Raw genomic sequence first — 16,202 nt, 5'->3', positions numbered from 1 at the left:
ATAGGTAACAGGACTGAGTATCATCATATGGTGTATTGATTTATTAGTGTGAATATAAGTTTATGTAATACAATTTACTCAATTTTTAAGTTTTACAGTTACTTAAGTTGTAGTTTTCAGTTTTACAAATGTGAATACCATGCTTACAGGGAGCCAATCCACCACTAAGTGCTGCAGAAAAGCAGCGACTCTATCGCGCTCGTCGCAATGCAGACCCAGAGAGGAGACAGAAATATTTAGAGAGAGAATGTGAAAAATACAGGAGGGACATTGAGTCAGGCAGGAGGAAACTAATCAGTGACCTCAGTCAGAGAGCAAAGCAAAGACGTCGCAGACAGTGGAGGGAGGATTACCATAGGATCAAGGACAGGAAAGAAGCCCTTCAACATCTCGTCACCCCTCCGCACAGCCCCCAGTTATCACCAGAGCAAGCAGTACATCCAGAGCCAAGCACTTCCAGGTCTACTTCATGAAATGGATCATGTGCCAAAGACAATGTGCTAGAGGGTTAGGGTTAATGAAAATAGACATGATTATGTTACACAATGGCCCGGTTTCACAGACAGGACTTAGGTTAAGCCAAGATTAGACCTTAGTTCAATTAGGACATTTAAGAAGCTTTAATAAATGTGCCTTATAGAAAAAAACATTACTGGTGTGCATCTTGAGACAGAACAATGGCAGTGACATATTATAATATATGTTAGTGTAAGTAACCTTCAGTTAAAACAGCTCAAACATGCATTTTAGTGTGAAGCCTTGTCTGTGAAACCAGGGTTATGAATTTAGCTATCAGGTCATAGAAGTTAATTTAACAGTGTAACAGTACATTTTCCTGACTATTGCAATGTGTAATTTACTGTGATGCATGTGTTTTTTTAGGCAACATGATCAAGGGCAGAGAAGAATCCGGAAAACACGAAAGAAGCTTCATAAACAAATTCAAGAACTAAAGGTTCTGTTGAAAAAAGAAACCAAAAAAACACAAAAGTACAAGAAAAAACTCCAACGAATTAAAAAGAAAAATGCATCTCCACGCACAAAGGTAAACAAAAAATTGAAAGATGTTTCAAGTGTGGCCATTCGGAAGACTCTTTTGTTTCATGAAGCTCTGGTGGAGGACATACGAAACAATTACAAAAATGCACAGGGGGAGAGGGAAAGGCAAATCATTTCAAAAGTGATAACAGGAAAAGTTCTGAAAAAGTACAGAATGCAACGCTTAGCTCAACATTCATTGGGCTTTTCAAACAAAAGAAACAATGAGAAGAATACGGTTAATTACACCTACCAGCGGAAGCGGAACAACAGGATTGCGGATGTTCTGATAAGTAGAGTGAGGGCTTTTACTCAAGGGATGATGTGAGTCGCATCACAACTGGGAAGAGGCAGACCCTCACTCAGAAGAAAAATAAAAAGCAAAAACGATTCCTTTTGGATACCATGAAAAATTTACACAGGAAGTTTTTGGCTGAAGAACAAAGCTCCATCTCTTACTCACTCTTCTGTAAGCTCAGACCTTTTTGGGTTGTTCATCCGACTCTGAGTGATCGGGACACATGCATGTGCAAGATGCATGAGAATCTGGGTTTTCTTGTCCAGAAGTTACACTACTTGAAAGTAATCAGCACCAACAATCTGGATAACCTTGTGAAAGAGATCTCATGTGAGACAGAAAATGTGAAGTGCATGTATGGAGAATGTTCTGCGTGCAAGGACCTCTCTTGCCCAGTCTCTACAGAGTACAATCCAGAGAATAAAGTGTCTTATATCCAGTGGGTAATTGTGGAAAAGCAGCACAAGAATGATCCCAATGGCAAAACATCTAAAATCACAATCAAAAAAGAATTTCATACCACTCAAGAAGAAATGCTGGAACAGCTAAACCTGCTGCTGCACAGGTTCAAGAGACACACTTTTAACATTAACAATCAGTTTACCCACTACAGGGCATTGAGACAAAACTTAAAAGCACATGAATGCTTAATTCATGTTGACTTTTCTGAAAATTACCTCTGCAAGTACAGCAAAGAAATACAGGCCGTCCACTTCGGAGCATCACATCAGCAGGCAACACTGCACACAGGTGTGCTTTATGTGCATGCAGCCCCTCACCCGATGTCCTTCTGCACAGTGTCACCCTCAAGAATAAAGGGCCCGCCAGCAATCTGGCAACACCTGTCCCCTGTGCTAGACTATGTGCATAGTGTAAATCCGGAGGTGTCCACTATCCATTTTTACAGCGATGGCCCTTTCACTCAATACAAAACAAAGGGGTAATTTGCTCTTGTTTTGTACTGAGCTCTTCAGGCAAGGATTCACTGCTGGTACTTGGAACTTTTCGAGGCGAGCCATGGGAAGGGTGCCGCAGATGGTGTGGGAGGGGCCCTGAAGTGGAGAGCTGATAGTCTGGTGAGCCAAGGAAGGGTCATTACTGATGCTGCAGAGCTGTTTGAGGTGTTGCAAAAGACAAACACAAAAATCAAGCTGTTTTTTGTCAGCGAGGAAGCAGTTGATAAAGCAGTTTTGGAGATGCCCAATGATGTGCCACCAATTCCGTCCATTATGAGGATCCATCAGGTTGTGTCTCTAGCCCATGGAGTACTGATATACAGGGACGTCAGCTGCTTGTGCACAACAACACAAAATCTGAACTGTGGGTGCTTTAATACAAAGCATTTCAAGTTCAGCAACCAGCAGACGCCTCCTATGGCTCCCACAGTGACAGAAGATCAGTGGCAAAGTCTTGAAGTTGTTGGTAAATGGTGTGTGCTGAAGTACGATGGTGATCTATACCCTGGAGTCATCACAGATATAAGTGAAACGCAAGTTGAGGTCCGCTGTATGCAAAAGATTGGGGTCAACAGGTTTTTCTGGCCAGCCCGTGAAGACATTCTTTGGTACTTGTTTGAGGACATTGTGTGTATCATCCCACCCCCGAGGCCAGTCACAGGTCGTCACATGGAAATTGAGAGAGAAGTCTGGGCCAAACTAGAAGCAGCTTTTTAGAAAGGGTCAGACAAGTTTGTTTTCATGAATTCAGTGCCATTCTAGCTAAAACACTGTTCGGTGTATTTTCTGCAACTGAACATTTTTTGTTTTGAACATGAAGATGGAGAGAACCCAAGAGCCAGGAACACCCACCATGGCATGCTGACGAGGAAGGAGATACACCCGCCACAATCCTTCTTTGTCTCCTTCTTTATCTTTCCATCGTTTTTGCTGACAAACTACAAGCATGTTCCTTTACGTTCCTTCACATCTCTCTCACACACAAGCTATGCACACTCACAGACACACTCACTCACTCACTCACTCACTCACTCACTCACTCACTCACTCACTCACTCACTCACTCTCTCACTCACTCTCACACACTCTCTTTCTCTCTCTCACACACACACACACACACACACACACACAGAGAGAGAGAGTACAGATACTCAGTCCTGTTACTCAGCGTTCATTCCTGTTACGCAATGTTCAGTCCTGTTATTAAATTGTTTTTCTCTAAAAAATAAAGATAAACCACTGTTTTTCTCAATTGTGTTATGTCCATCATTTAACCAATAGTTTAATTAATGACATGATAAAAAATGAATTAAACTTGAGGTTTAGGTCTCCTTTGAAATTAAAAGATGGCTTTGCATTTTTAAAAGAAATACACATTATGTGCATATATTACTGATTTTTTTTTTCAAATATCAATTATTTAAACATGTAATCAACCATTTCTCTAAAATAAACACTTTTGTGATAGGAAAACAAAAAAAATAGTTGACATTGCTTTTAAACTTGCTTTTTAAAAGACACATGATTTTTGGTAACAGGACTGAGAAAAATGCATCAATTTCCCACTTTGAAACCTTGTAAAAAATGAAATAAAGTTACCTGAGATTGACCAATATACATTTTGAAGAGTTAAATATTAGTGCTATTAGATTCAGTGTAGAAAAAAGAAAAAAAAAGTAGTTTAATTTTTAAAAGTTACAGTAGGCAAATGTTACCCATTCGGTGGAATGGCCCATATCCAGGTTCTGTTGTTTATCTGTTCTATGCTGCTGTTTGCATGTTAAAATAAACCCGTGGAAGACACAGACACTCGTCAATTGTATTTTTTATTTAATGTCATAGCCTATATATGTCATATTATCATCATATAGCTAGGCTATACAATATTACAATCTTATCAGTTAACGGTTAATAATCGGATAACGAGCGTCGGTTGTCCGTCGAGAAATTTAACCGAAATGAGCATCCCTAATTTTGACGCTTCAAAAAGTTCATAAAGTGATTGTAAAACTAATCCATATGATTTGACTTTTGACTTTTATTCACATATAAACCTTGATCAGAAAATGTAAACAGAAGCTCAACCAAACCTGCTTGATGCGTGAGAAAAAGTCTCCTGTGGAAGCCCAAACGTGCTGCGTAACATACGAGAATTGTCTCTGGCACGTCAAGCAAGCATGCTTGAGCTTCCATTTACCACAACTGATGTGTGAGCTGATGAATGTTTATATGTGAATGTATGCCTAAATTCAATCTGTTTATCATATGGATTAGTTTTACAATCTTTGTGAACTTTTTGACACATCAAAGTGTCAGTTGCATAGCTGTCAATGGAGGGACAGAAAGCTCTCAGATATCATCAAAAAGATCTTCATTTGTTTTTCCCAGATTAACGAAAAGTCTTACGGGTTTGGAACCACATGAGGGTGAGTAATTAATGACAGAATTTTCATTTTTGGGTGAACTATCCCTTTAAGGCCAGTTCACACAGCACTGACAGACGTTGACCATCTGCAACAGACAAGTTTATTAGGTTTTGTTGGACCAGTGTCTTTCCCCTGTCGGCTTCTGTTGGCATTGGTCAGTGCTTGTTTTCGCAGATTTTAACTATTGTTAGTATGTATAATATAACCTTGTTGTACGTGACAGAAGGTCTTAATGTTGTCTTAATACCATCACATGAAGCTTGAAGGGGGAACAAAGCATTTTATCTGTAGGTGCCAAATCCACCGTCATGCTGATAATTTAGTCTGACCATTGGCTTGGCATTGTTCTGATTAGGGGTTATGCTTTGATATGCTTGAAATGAAGATAAAATGTATTTTTTACTGGTATCACATTTACATACAGAAAGTGTCTTATTGGCGTGCAGTGAGAGCCTTGTTTCACAGTTAGTTCCCATTACCCATCAAAATGTTAAGTGAAGCACTTCAAAAATGGGAACATCCCTTTTGGATTGTCTGTTGTGGTTTTCGCTAAGACAAACAACTCATAGAAAAAAAGAAAATAGTGAATCTCTTTTTCACATGGCTGTGGACAGTGTATCATGTTTGAGGATGATGAAGTCAAGCCATTCTCCTCTGATGACATGGCCCTTCTTTGCTGTTCCCTCACTTAAAGGTGAGACCCCTAAGGATTCTGGGAAGGCGATTGCTATTGGCATATGGGTCTGTACTGCAAAAGCAGCTGGAATCAATTAATGAATCGTTGTTTGTCCAAGAGGCTCATGGAGACCCCTTTTGAGTCACGTTGGGGACAAGCCACAGTATAGAAACTCCAAAAACACCTGCCTAAGTCTGGTGTAGGGCTTTTCCTTAGCTTTACAGTGTGAAAATAATCAGGTGACTTATGAATGCGAGCATGTCTTAGCTTTGAAGAGAGCTATTAACGTTCTCAGGACTTGACATTTACGCTCACTTGCACAGGCTTGGCTGTCGTGTTGGGCGTTGGTCCCCCAATGGATTGGTTCCAGCTTCATACAAAATATTGCTGCTATTAGTCAGCAGAGCTAATCTTCTCCATGCATAAACATCACCTCTGAGGACATCTGTTTTCTCAGGCTTTTTAGCCAAAGAATAGGGGTGATTGTAAAAAGCCGAACTCTTGCGTTCCATGCAATGTAAAAAAAAGATGCTTTTTTCACATTCTATTCAGTTTTCTTTAATCAGTGAAGCGGAATCTGGACTTTTGTTGAGAGCTGAAAACAATTCATTTATAGCTGCTGCATTAAACGTTGAGATATTGTGATGAATGCAATATTTTAGCCAAAATTTGAAATGGCACAAGACAGAACTTTGGAAGACAAGAGTCTTTGTCATGGCCAAGATGCCAAGCCAAGAAAAAGTACACAAACTTTTTTCTGACAAAGAGCCAAAGTTGCATGCAACGGCCAGTTGCTAGTTACTGACTAGCGGTTACAGTATTTTTCCTGATTTCATCCATTGTCTGTATTAGTTCTCTGAAATAAGTAGACAATTGTTAATATTTCCTCTGACCATAATTTGATTACTACTAAATTGTGCTATTCATGATGAAACATCAAATTTGGTCAGTTTGGCTAAATTATTTTGCAGTGATTCATAATTTCTTTAAAAAATATGCAACTTAAGACAACGGAAACTGGAGGGACAGTATACATTCTCAAGTAAATTGGAGATTTGGATATTATTGTAGCAATTATAACAGATTTTCTAATATACAGTACATGCACTCTGCTATGACAGCAGTTTTGCTAATCTACTGGCCATTCAGGGCAAAGGATGAAGCGAGCTTGTAATGGTGTATAATCAGTTAAAGAAAACAGCACTATGGGCCGTGCGTCTGAGATGATTTACTTGGCCTCATTTACTAGTGTTTTCTTTCCAGCCTCATTAGATGTCATTGTTTGCATTTAGCTTTCACACTGAGCTCTGCGGTCATTAGGGGGTTTCAGTCCAAGTAAAATGTTGATGATCTTCATTGTATGGCATAGAATAAAAAGTGCTTTGCACTAGGTTAACCCAGTTAATGGCAGAACTCAAAACAGATGCAGTTTTGTGTGTCCATTCTGCACCATAACCATATGATCTGAAAGACAGGCTTGTTCATGGCTAATGCAAAAGAAAATGGCTGTCATGAGATGTCTTTTCTGTGATAAACTATGGGTACTATATAATGTTTGTTGTTGCTGCATAATGAATTACAAAAGCATCTACAATTTGAACAGGGGTGCACCGATATGGATGAGATTATGGAAGCTATCCAATATGTATTACCGGTTTTACAAATTTTTAGGATTCTTTTCCTTAGCTTCTCATGATTCGATGTCTGTCATTCACACTTTCAGATACAGAGATTTGTGACTTTGGCTGGCACAAGTTTCAGAGCCACTGCTATAAGTACTTCACATACCGACGGACATGGGAAGCAGCAGAAAGAGAGTGTCGTCTGCAGGGTGGTCACCTCACCAGCGTCCTGTCCCACGAGGAGCAGCTCTTTGTAAATCGTAAGTTCTTCTTCATGAACTGTGTCCTATTGAATTTATGAATGTATTTGCCAAAGCAGACATCAGTAATATTATTGCTCATGTAACCCCTCCAGTCCTACTTGCCCCGCTCCGAGTGGGACTCGAGTCGATGTCTCTGGCATGGGAGGTGGGTGCGCTAACAAGGACGCTAAAGACCGCAGTCTCTAGTGTCAGACGCTAGTGCGCCTCTTGATGCCAGGGGAGTGAGGTTTACTTGCACAGCTCTCACTAGCTGGCCTCCGCTACACTCACCCCCCTAAACCTCACTCCCATGCAGGTCATGACACCAAATGTAACCAGTTCTACTCACCTCACTCCGAGTGGGACTTGAACTGGCTTCTCCAACATGGGAGGCAGACGCGTTAACAAGGACACTAAAGACCGCATACTATAGAGTCAGTTGCTAGTGTGCCTCTTAAGATCAGGGGAGTGAGGTTTACTCACACAACTCTCACTAGTTGGCCTCCACTACACTCACCCTAAACCTCACTCCCATCTGGGTCAAGGCACCAAATGTAACCAGATCTACTCGCCTCGCTTCGAGTGGGACTCGAACTGGCTTCTCCAGCATGGGAGGCAGACGCGTTAACAAGGACACTAAAGACCGCATACTATAGAGTCAGTTGCTAGTGTGCCTCTCAAGATCAAGGGAGTGAGGTTTACACACACAACTCTCACTAGTTGGCCTCCACTACACTCACCCTAAACCTCACTCCCATCCGGGTCAAGGCACCAAATGTAACCAGTTCTACTCGCCTCGCTTCGAGTGGGACTCGAACTGGCTTCTCCGGCATGGGAGGCAGACGCGTTAACTAGGACACTAAAGACCACATTCTATAGAGTCAGTTGCAAGTGTGCCTCTCAAGATCAAGGGAGTGAGGTTTACTCACACAACTCTCACTAGTTGGCCTCCGCTACACCCACCCTAAACCTCACTGCCATCCGGGTCACGGCACCAAATGTAACCAGATCTACTCGCCTCGCTTCGAGTGGGACTCGAACTGGCTTCTCCGGCATGGGAGGCAGACGCGTTAACAAGGACACTAAAGACCACATTCTATAGAGTCAGTTGCTAGTGTGCCTCTTAAGATCAGGGGAGTGAGGTTTACTCACACAACTCTCACTAGTTGGCCTCCGCTACACTCACCCTAAACCTAACTCCCATCCGGGTCACGGCACCAATGTAACCCCTCCGGTCCTACTCGCCATGCTCTGAGTGGGACTGGAACCGGCGTCTCCGGCATGGGAGGTGGGCGCGTTAACAAGGACACTAAAGACAAGGACGCTCACTCCCCTCTCTAGGCTCAGTCGCTGGTTTACCTGGTCTCCACTACACCCACACTTAATAGTTAGGGCTTGAACAAACCCTTTACTCTTTTACTTCCTAACTCTTTTAGTATTCTATATAGCGAGCTTCAGTGATGATGTATTTTTGTATGCCAACCCAAAAGTTAGCATCACCCTGGTTCCCTCGACAAAAACCCAAAAGATTTTTCTATTGACTTTTGGATTACTTCAGAAAATAGTCTTTGTGACCAACAACAGTTTAGGAGTCTTACATGTTTCATTCATCATGATAACAAATGAACACAACTTTTATGAATTTTGAAGCATAAATACAATCGGCAGAAGTCAAAAGCTAAACGTAGGCTATACATTAACTACACCTTGGTCACATGACTTCAACGTCACCACCATTAAGCTTCCGATAACTCTTTCAGTCTTTATTTAAAAGCTTTTTCCCTGAAAGTTTGAGTTAGAATAGTTTGTAAGAGTGTAATAATAAATGCAATGAGGTTGTGAAAGCGACTAGTGAGATGAGTTTGCGTGTTTGGCTGATGACCTTTAATGTCCCTGACAGCCTCTGTAGTCCCATTTAGCCACTTGTTAGCATTAACAACCACCTTTTTCATGACAAGTAAAAGCTTTAAAAAAATCCCAAGAATCCCAATCCCAAAAACCCACTGACTTTAGGACGGTGGAACAGGAAGTGTCTAAAATGCTAACGTGTTTCTGAGTTTTGGCCTACTAAAATACGTCATCTACATCACTGTATAGCAAAGCTCTAAAAACCACAAGAACATTTTAGCAACTTTATAGCAATGGTTTTGGCAAACACCCACAGCAGCCTAACATTGTGGTGGCAAGTTCTGACAGACACATTTTCATAAAATGTAGAAGAATCTAGTTTTATTTCTCTACGTTTTAGGACAACAACAAAAAAAGATATTCAGGACCAAATGAATTCTAGCAATGGTTAAACAAAGCATATGTCATATTAAAAGTGCTTGACCACGCTGTTGACTCTAAACTAAACAAACTTCATCTTGGTTGCTCGGGGCACAGAAACGATTTGTTCTACATTTGTTTGTCATTTGATGTGTGGTTTGGTTTAACTGATTTCCTGCTATTTTCACATCAGCCAGGTAGTCTATAAAGATGTCAAAGAAGTTTGCAAAGGTCCTCATACAGAAAGATTAATGGATTTTTTCCATTTCTCAGGGCTTCTATGTAGACTTCTCTAAAATTACACATCTATTTGCTTAAAGATGTTTTTTTTCATATTACAATATGTTCTCTTTTCCGAGTTTAATACGCAGAGACAGCTATAAGTGGATTGATTATCCCAAAAAGTATAAGCATGTGGTGCTATGAAAACATTGCTCTGTTTGTTTGAGTTTCCCAACCAGCCTGACACAGCAGTTTGAGAATGAAGCGGGAACTATCCATTTTTCCCACCAATAGCAGCAGAATGAAACAGATAATCAATAGCATAAAATAGACATACAACTTGTGCACTATATCTTAAGTCTTCTAAAGTTATATGATGGTTTGTATGTACTACGTTGGCAGAGATATTGATTGAAATCTGTGTAACTGTCTTGTAGGTTTGGGCCATGACTATCAGTGGATCGGGCTGAATGATAAAATGTTTGACAATGATTTCCGCTGGACTGATGGACACCCTATGGTAAGATGGGATTCATTATTTTGATCCTAATAATGTTTATTAGATGCACGTCTGTTTTCCAGGTGACCAACATTGCAGAGATATGAGTCTTTCTTGTTTTGTTTTTGTTGGTCCTTTTTTTTTTTTGACAATGATTAAATGAGGTTGATCCTGCAATTGGTGAGAACCCATAGTGCACAGACTTTAAAAACTCAGTATAAAAATTTGCCACCCAAGTGCAACTGTTACTCATCAATAAACCATGAGATGATTCTAATGCTAATAGGAAAGTTCTTGATTTAGCATTTCTAGCATTCTGTGTGGTATAAACAGAAGCACACAGGGCACTTTAAAAAAGCAGTTCTCAACGTTAATTAATTAACTTACAATGCCATATTAATCAGAATGCAAAACTGCACATTTTGCAAAAGTTTAATGTTGCATGTTAAATTCAGCAAGTGAAGTCCAATTATCATCATCGAAATATTTTTTCGAAGTTTTGACTTTTAACAATTCATTAAATTAATGACTAATGTTCTATGTATATCTCGATATTCCATGCATACTGAATATTTGCATGCTGTCTACAGTATACAACTTGTTTTGCAACAGCTATTTCTTGTGAATGTGTGAAACTTACTATTCATTAATGGCAATATGTAAATAACTAGAAGAATATCAAAGTTCATTAAACGGTAAAACTATGTTTATGACAATAATCATAAATAATATAACAGATGTTTGCAATATCAAGCAGCATAAAATAACTGAAAGATGACACAGAAAGTCTTGCACAGTCAAGTTACAACTGCACCCACTCTTACATTAAAAAAATAAGGTGGACACATACTACATACTGCAAAAAATAGTAGTATGCTATTGTGACTGAAAGTCAATACAACTTAAAAGCCATATCGAAGTGTGTGTGTGTGTGCTTGCGCGTTTTTGTGATTTATGAGGACAAATTTGTATAATGACATGGGTATTACATTGGTATTATGACGTAAACATGAAATATGAGGGCATTTCATGAGTCCTCAGATTTAAAATAGCTTTAAAAACATACTAAACAATGCCTTATTAAAAATGTAAAAATGCAGAATGTTTTCTGAGATGGGTATGTTTAGGGCTAGTGGTAGTGTAGGGGGATAGAATGTACAGTTTGTACAGTATAAAAACCATTACGCCTATGGAATGTCCTCACTTTGATAGCAGAACAAACCTGTGTGTGTGTGTGTGTGTGTGTGTGTGTGTGTGTGTGTGTGTGTGTGTGTGTGTGTGTGTGTGTGTGTGTGTGTGTGTGTGTGTGTGTGTGTGTGTGTGTGGTCCTGTTGTCCCCACAAAAATGGTGATATTCGAAATCCTTGTCCTTGTGGGGACATTTTTTGGTCCCCATGAGGAAAACAGCTTAAAAATCACACTAAGTGATGTTGTTTGAAAATGTAAAAATGCAGAAAGTTTTCTGTGATTGGTAGGTTTAGGGTTAGGGGATAGAATATAGAGTTTGTACAGTATAAAAAGATAGAAAGTCTCCATAAAACATGAAAACGTGTTTGTGTGTATGTATTTATATGCATATATTAAAATTATATACATTACACAAATATTGATTTTACTCACAATATACAGTTTAAATCTTTGAAATGACCTTGCGTCATCCCGTTTTTATTTATTTGATGTTTTGTCTGCCTTTCTACATATGAAATATGCTTGTGTGTTTGTGTTCAACCCATGCAAATTAAGTGCAGCAGTACATTTTGTTTGAATAACATAGCATCCCCTTTCCCCCTTTTATCAAGGAAAGTCCCATGTAACCCTTCCAAATGTGGATGAAATACAGTCTATTTTGATTCTTACATGTGATCTTTGCACCCTCGTGTGGGCACATGCAGTGGTGCATGAATAGAATAACACTCTCTACTTGTGTTCTTGTGCACTATAGCAATTTGAGAACTGGAGAGAGGGTCAGCCGGACAGCTTCTTCTCCACGGGCGAGGACTGCGTGGTGATGATCTGGCATGAGAGCGGCCAGTGGAATGATGTGCCCTGCAATTACCACCTGACCTTCACCTGCAAGAAGGGCACAGGTGAGACTTCCTCTCCCCCCTAATCTAGTCTGCAGTGTTGCTTACTGTGAGTTCATTGTCTTTGACCTTCCTTTTCCTCTGTCCCAGTGTCATGCGGTCAGCCCCCTGTCATAAAAGACGCCCATATCTATGGCAGCATGAAGCCACGCTATGAGATCAACTCTCTGGTCAGGTACCACTGCAAGGATGGCTTCATCCAAAGACACGTTCCTACTATCAGATGCAGAGAAGATGGCCACTGGGACAAGCCCAAAATCACATGCTTGAATCGTAAGTCGCTGTCTCTGTTTAAATAGATGCTAAGTGAAATCCAGACTTAAAGATGCACTATGTAAAATTTTCTAGAGGTCGCTAGAGGACTATTTAAAACAAAGGCATAGCTTGATGACGCAAAGTTTGAGTGCAGAATCTTGGGACATGTGGTCGCTCAGCGGCTGCTGTCAGACACTTGTTTGAGACACACTGCAGTAAGATTTTAGAATATCATATTAAATGCTGGATGGCTTGTGTTGATAAATGGCATGCAATTAATTTTAAAACGTATTGTATGATGGAGAAAATGCTGTATTACTATTACTAAAAATAAAGCTGATGATGCTATGTTAGCTACTTCACAAAATGGTGTTTTTCTCTGAGGCATGGTAAAGCATGGTACTCGCAAAAAATCAAGAAAATTAGATTTAAGCAATAAGATTAAACGTGTGGAGCTATATAACAATAATTAAGTTTTTTGTCTATAAATATATCCAAACAGTTGTTCCCTTGTCTATTAAAACATGTAAATATGTAATATATAAAGAGTCTTTGGTGTTTCCATGGTTTCTACAAAATAAAACTGGAGACCAAAGGTAACGCAGGTATGACACAATTGACAAGCGGCTCCTCACACGTCCCGGAGCCTTGCTTAAAACTGCAATTTTCTCACGATTTACAAATAGTTGGAAACATTTGGGATATTTTAAGTACTATATTATTATTATTTTAAGTACTATAATATTGCACCTTTAAAATTAAAGTGTTGTTTTAGTATTATTTATATATTATTAAAGTATTTATTAATATTTTTATTTTTTTATTTCTATATTTTTAATTTTCATTTTAATTTAAGTCGAAATTTTAATCATTTTGTCATTTTATAATATATATATATATATATATATATATACATATTTTTTTATTTTAAATCTATTTAGCTTTGTCTGTATTTTATTTTAAAGTACTAGTAAACTTAAACTTAATTTTTAAGTTTACTAGTATTGAAACTTGATAGATAGATAGATAGATAGATAGATAGATAGATAGATAGATAGATAGATAGATAGATAGATAGATAGATAGATAGATAGATATTATTTAGATTATATTATGTTTTAAAATACTCATAATCAGACTAAATTTACTTCTTATTGATTACATGAATTATGAATTATGTTCTTCTCAAGTTATTCATAATTCATTGGTCATTCATTCAGGTGAAAAGTAATCCAAAAGTAGTCAGATTATATTACATCAAATGTGTAATGTATTACGTTACTAACTACAATTTTTGTCATGTAATTTGGATTCAATAACAGACTACAATTTATAAGTAATCTACCCAGCACTGTTTTGTTTTTGTTTTTATGTAAAAAAGTTTTTAAGTTTATGTTTTTCATCAATTTTTTTTTTAGTTTATTTCAGTTAATGGAAACCATTTTTAATGATTTTTTATTATTGAAAATTACTTTAATCTGTCCAGATTTAAAAATGTCAGAAAGTGCATTCCATGTCTTCTGAAGTCATACAAAAGCATTTCTGTGAGGTGGAAAAAAAATAGAGATTTAAGTCAAAATTGTTAAAAATGTCTCACTCAAGACATTTTGCGATACATTTTTCTTTGAGTTCCATGTAAGAAAGAGTCATATGTGTATGAGTAAATAATGACAGAATTTTCTTTTCTGGGTAAACTATCCTTTTAAGTTAACATATCTTTTCCTTTTAATCTGCAGCATCTACCTACCAGAAGACGTATGCACACAAATATCAAAACAATAACTACTACAACAACAGTAAGAGACGCTACAGTGAGTCGCAGTACCGTCATCGCTGGTCAAAAACAACTGATGACTCCATACACTGATCTCCATCCTGACCTACAGATGCTTCACATCCACAGAGAAGGTCTTCAGTCTAAAGGGGCAAAGCCAAACTATGTGCCTGATGAATGTTTTAGAGACGAAGTGAATTACCCTGAGGGACTGCAAAAAACACCATCATCCACCCACTGAGAGTGTACTTTATCTTTGACTATGCATATTGTAATAATGTCTTAATGTTTTGACATGGGGAGGGGGTCTCTGGTTGAAATGTATATAGTAGAGATAATGAACAAGTAAAAACAGCTGTGAATGGTGACTTTTTTTTTTCTTTTTTTTTTTCAATCCGTAACTTTTGCTTACAAAGAACTGGATTTCCTGTTCTCTCTGGCTCAATAAAAGAGCACTATGGTACGAGCAGAGCATAAACAGAACAATTACAGTACGAAGAGTAAAAGAACAATAGGCATTATATTGTTTCACATGGTGTTGAGGGGGGGGGGGGGGGGGGGGTTTCAAAAGGGATGTCACGGGGCTGGAGGACAATGCTGAAAGGACTGCAACTCATGACTGGAAAACAAATCTTCATCTACATCTTCCTCGGCAGCATCCTTTCTAGTTGTGAGGATTACTCTGATAACACCAAACTATTGTACACTCTCATAATCATATTCTCATATGGCATCAAAATATATATTTTAGGCAGTTTTTTTTTTTTTATATGTGGGTTTGTAATATAACCATTTTTACTTTTTTAAATGAATGTCATGGTAAAATTTGAAAATATGAATACTGTATGTGTGGTTGAATGGACTAGCATTTTTGTCAAACATTATTACAAATGTTACATGAAGCCATAGAAGTTTAATTTATTGCTGAAGATACATATAACAATGAATGAACTGTGAGATTTTGAATAAAGCGCTATTAGTATATTATGAACTCGTTTGAACCGTGTGTTTGATTGCATTTCAGAAAAATTAATTCTGATAGAAAGTTGTTGTTGTAGCTGATGTTGACCAAAGGAGGGCGATGTAACGGTAAAGGAGATTTTCCCGCGCCTTCATGAAGTTGATGTGTGACAGGAATGAACAGACAGCTGCTCTGTTTTGCCTTTTTTTTTTTTTTTTTTTTTTTTACTGGACGCTTTAACCAACTTGATAACGTTGACACGGTAAGGACGTGGGTTGTTGAACACTGTTTGATGCTCTTCATCATATATAAATGTCGAGCTTAGTGTGTTTTTTGTCTGAGAGACTTTGACTTTGTGTTTAGACCTGAAGAAGCTAAGATGGTTTCAGTTGCCCTGAAATAACAGTGACCACAGCTATGTTTAGTTAAAGACCCATAAAAATATAGTTTTGTGGCATTAGTCTATGTCTGTTAGCCTTTAGGCTGTCTTACTGTAGCTTATGTGCTGTTGTCGGCAATGTTTGTGATACCATTGTCAAATTTTGCTGGTTCAAATAATGTTTAAAATATAACACTTTTGAGATACCAACCTCCTCCCTGCAATATGTTCTTGGACTTTTAATTCTTAAAGGATTACTTTTTTTAAATGAAAATTAGCCCAAGCATTTCTCACCCTCAAGCCATCCTAGGTGTATATGACTTTCTTATTTCTGATGAACATAATCACAGAAATATTAATAAATATCCTGACTTATCTGAGCTCTATAATGGCAGTGATAAGGATCAATGAGCATGAGCTGAAGAAATTGCTTCCATCCACATCTATCCATCATAAACGTACTCCACACGGCTCCAGGGGGGTTAATAAAGGACTTCTGAAG

The 16,202-nt window shown here is 38.3% G+C and overlaps 1 protein-coding gene across 1 annotated transcript in view; it reads left to right on the top strand.

The window, feature by feature from the left end:
- vcanb (versican b) overlaps positions 1 to 14,869 on the top strand; it is a 37,456-nt gene extending 22,587 nt beyond the window's left edge. The window contains exons 11-15 of the mRNA XM_067397532.1: positions 7,118 to 7,276; positions 10,186 to 10,268; positions 12,190 to 12,334; positions 12,422 to 12,604; positions 14,323 to 14,869. Coding sequence (XP_067253633.1) covers positions 7,118 to 7,276; positions 10,186 to 10,268; positions 12,190 to 12,334; positions 12,422 to 12,604; positions 14,323 to 14,453 — 701 coding nt within the window. The 3' untranslated portion in view covers positions 14,454 to 14,869. The remainder of the gene's footprint in view (positions 1 to 7,117; positions 7,277 to 10,185; positions 10,269 to 12,189; positions 12,335 to 12,421; positions 12,605 to 14,322) is intronic.
- The last annotated feature ends 1,333 nt before the right edge of the window (positions 14,870 to 16,202 follow it).

Source organism: Chanodichthys erythropterus, chromosome 10 (assembly GCF_024489055.1).
Source record: "Chanodichthys erythropterus isolate Z2021 chromosome 10, ASM2448905v1, whole genome shotgun sequence".
Classification (NCBI taxonomy): domain Eukaryota; kingdom Metazoa; phylum Chordata; class Actinopteri; order Cypriniformes; family Xenocyprididae; genus Chanodichthys; species Chanodichthys erythropterus.
The sequence above is the reverse complement of the archived record's forward strand: the minus strand, read 5'-3'. Positions and strand labels throughout refer to the sequence as shown.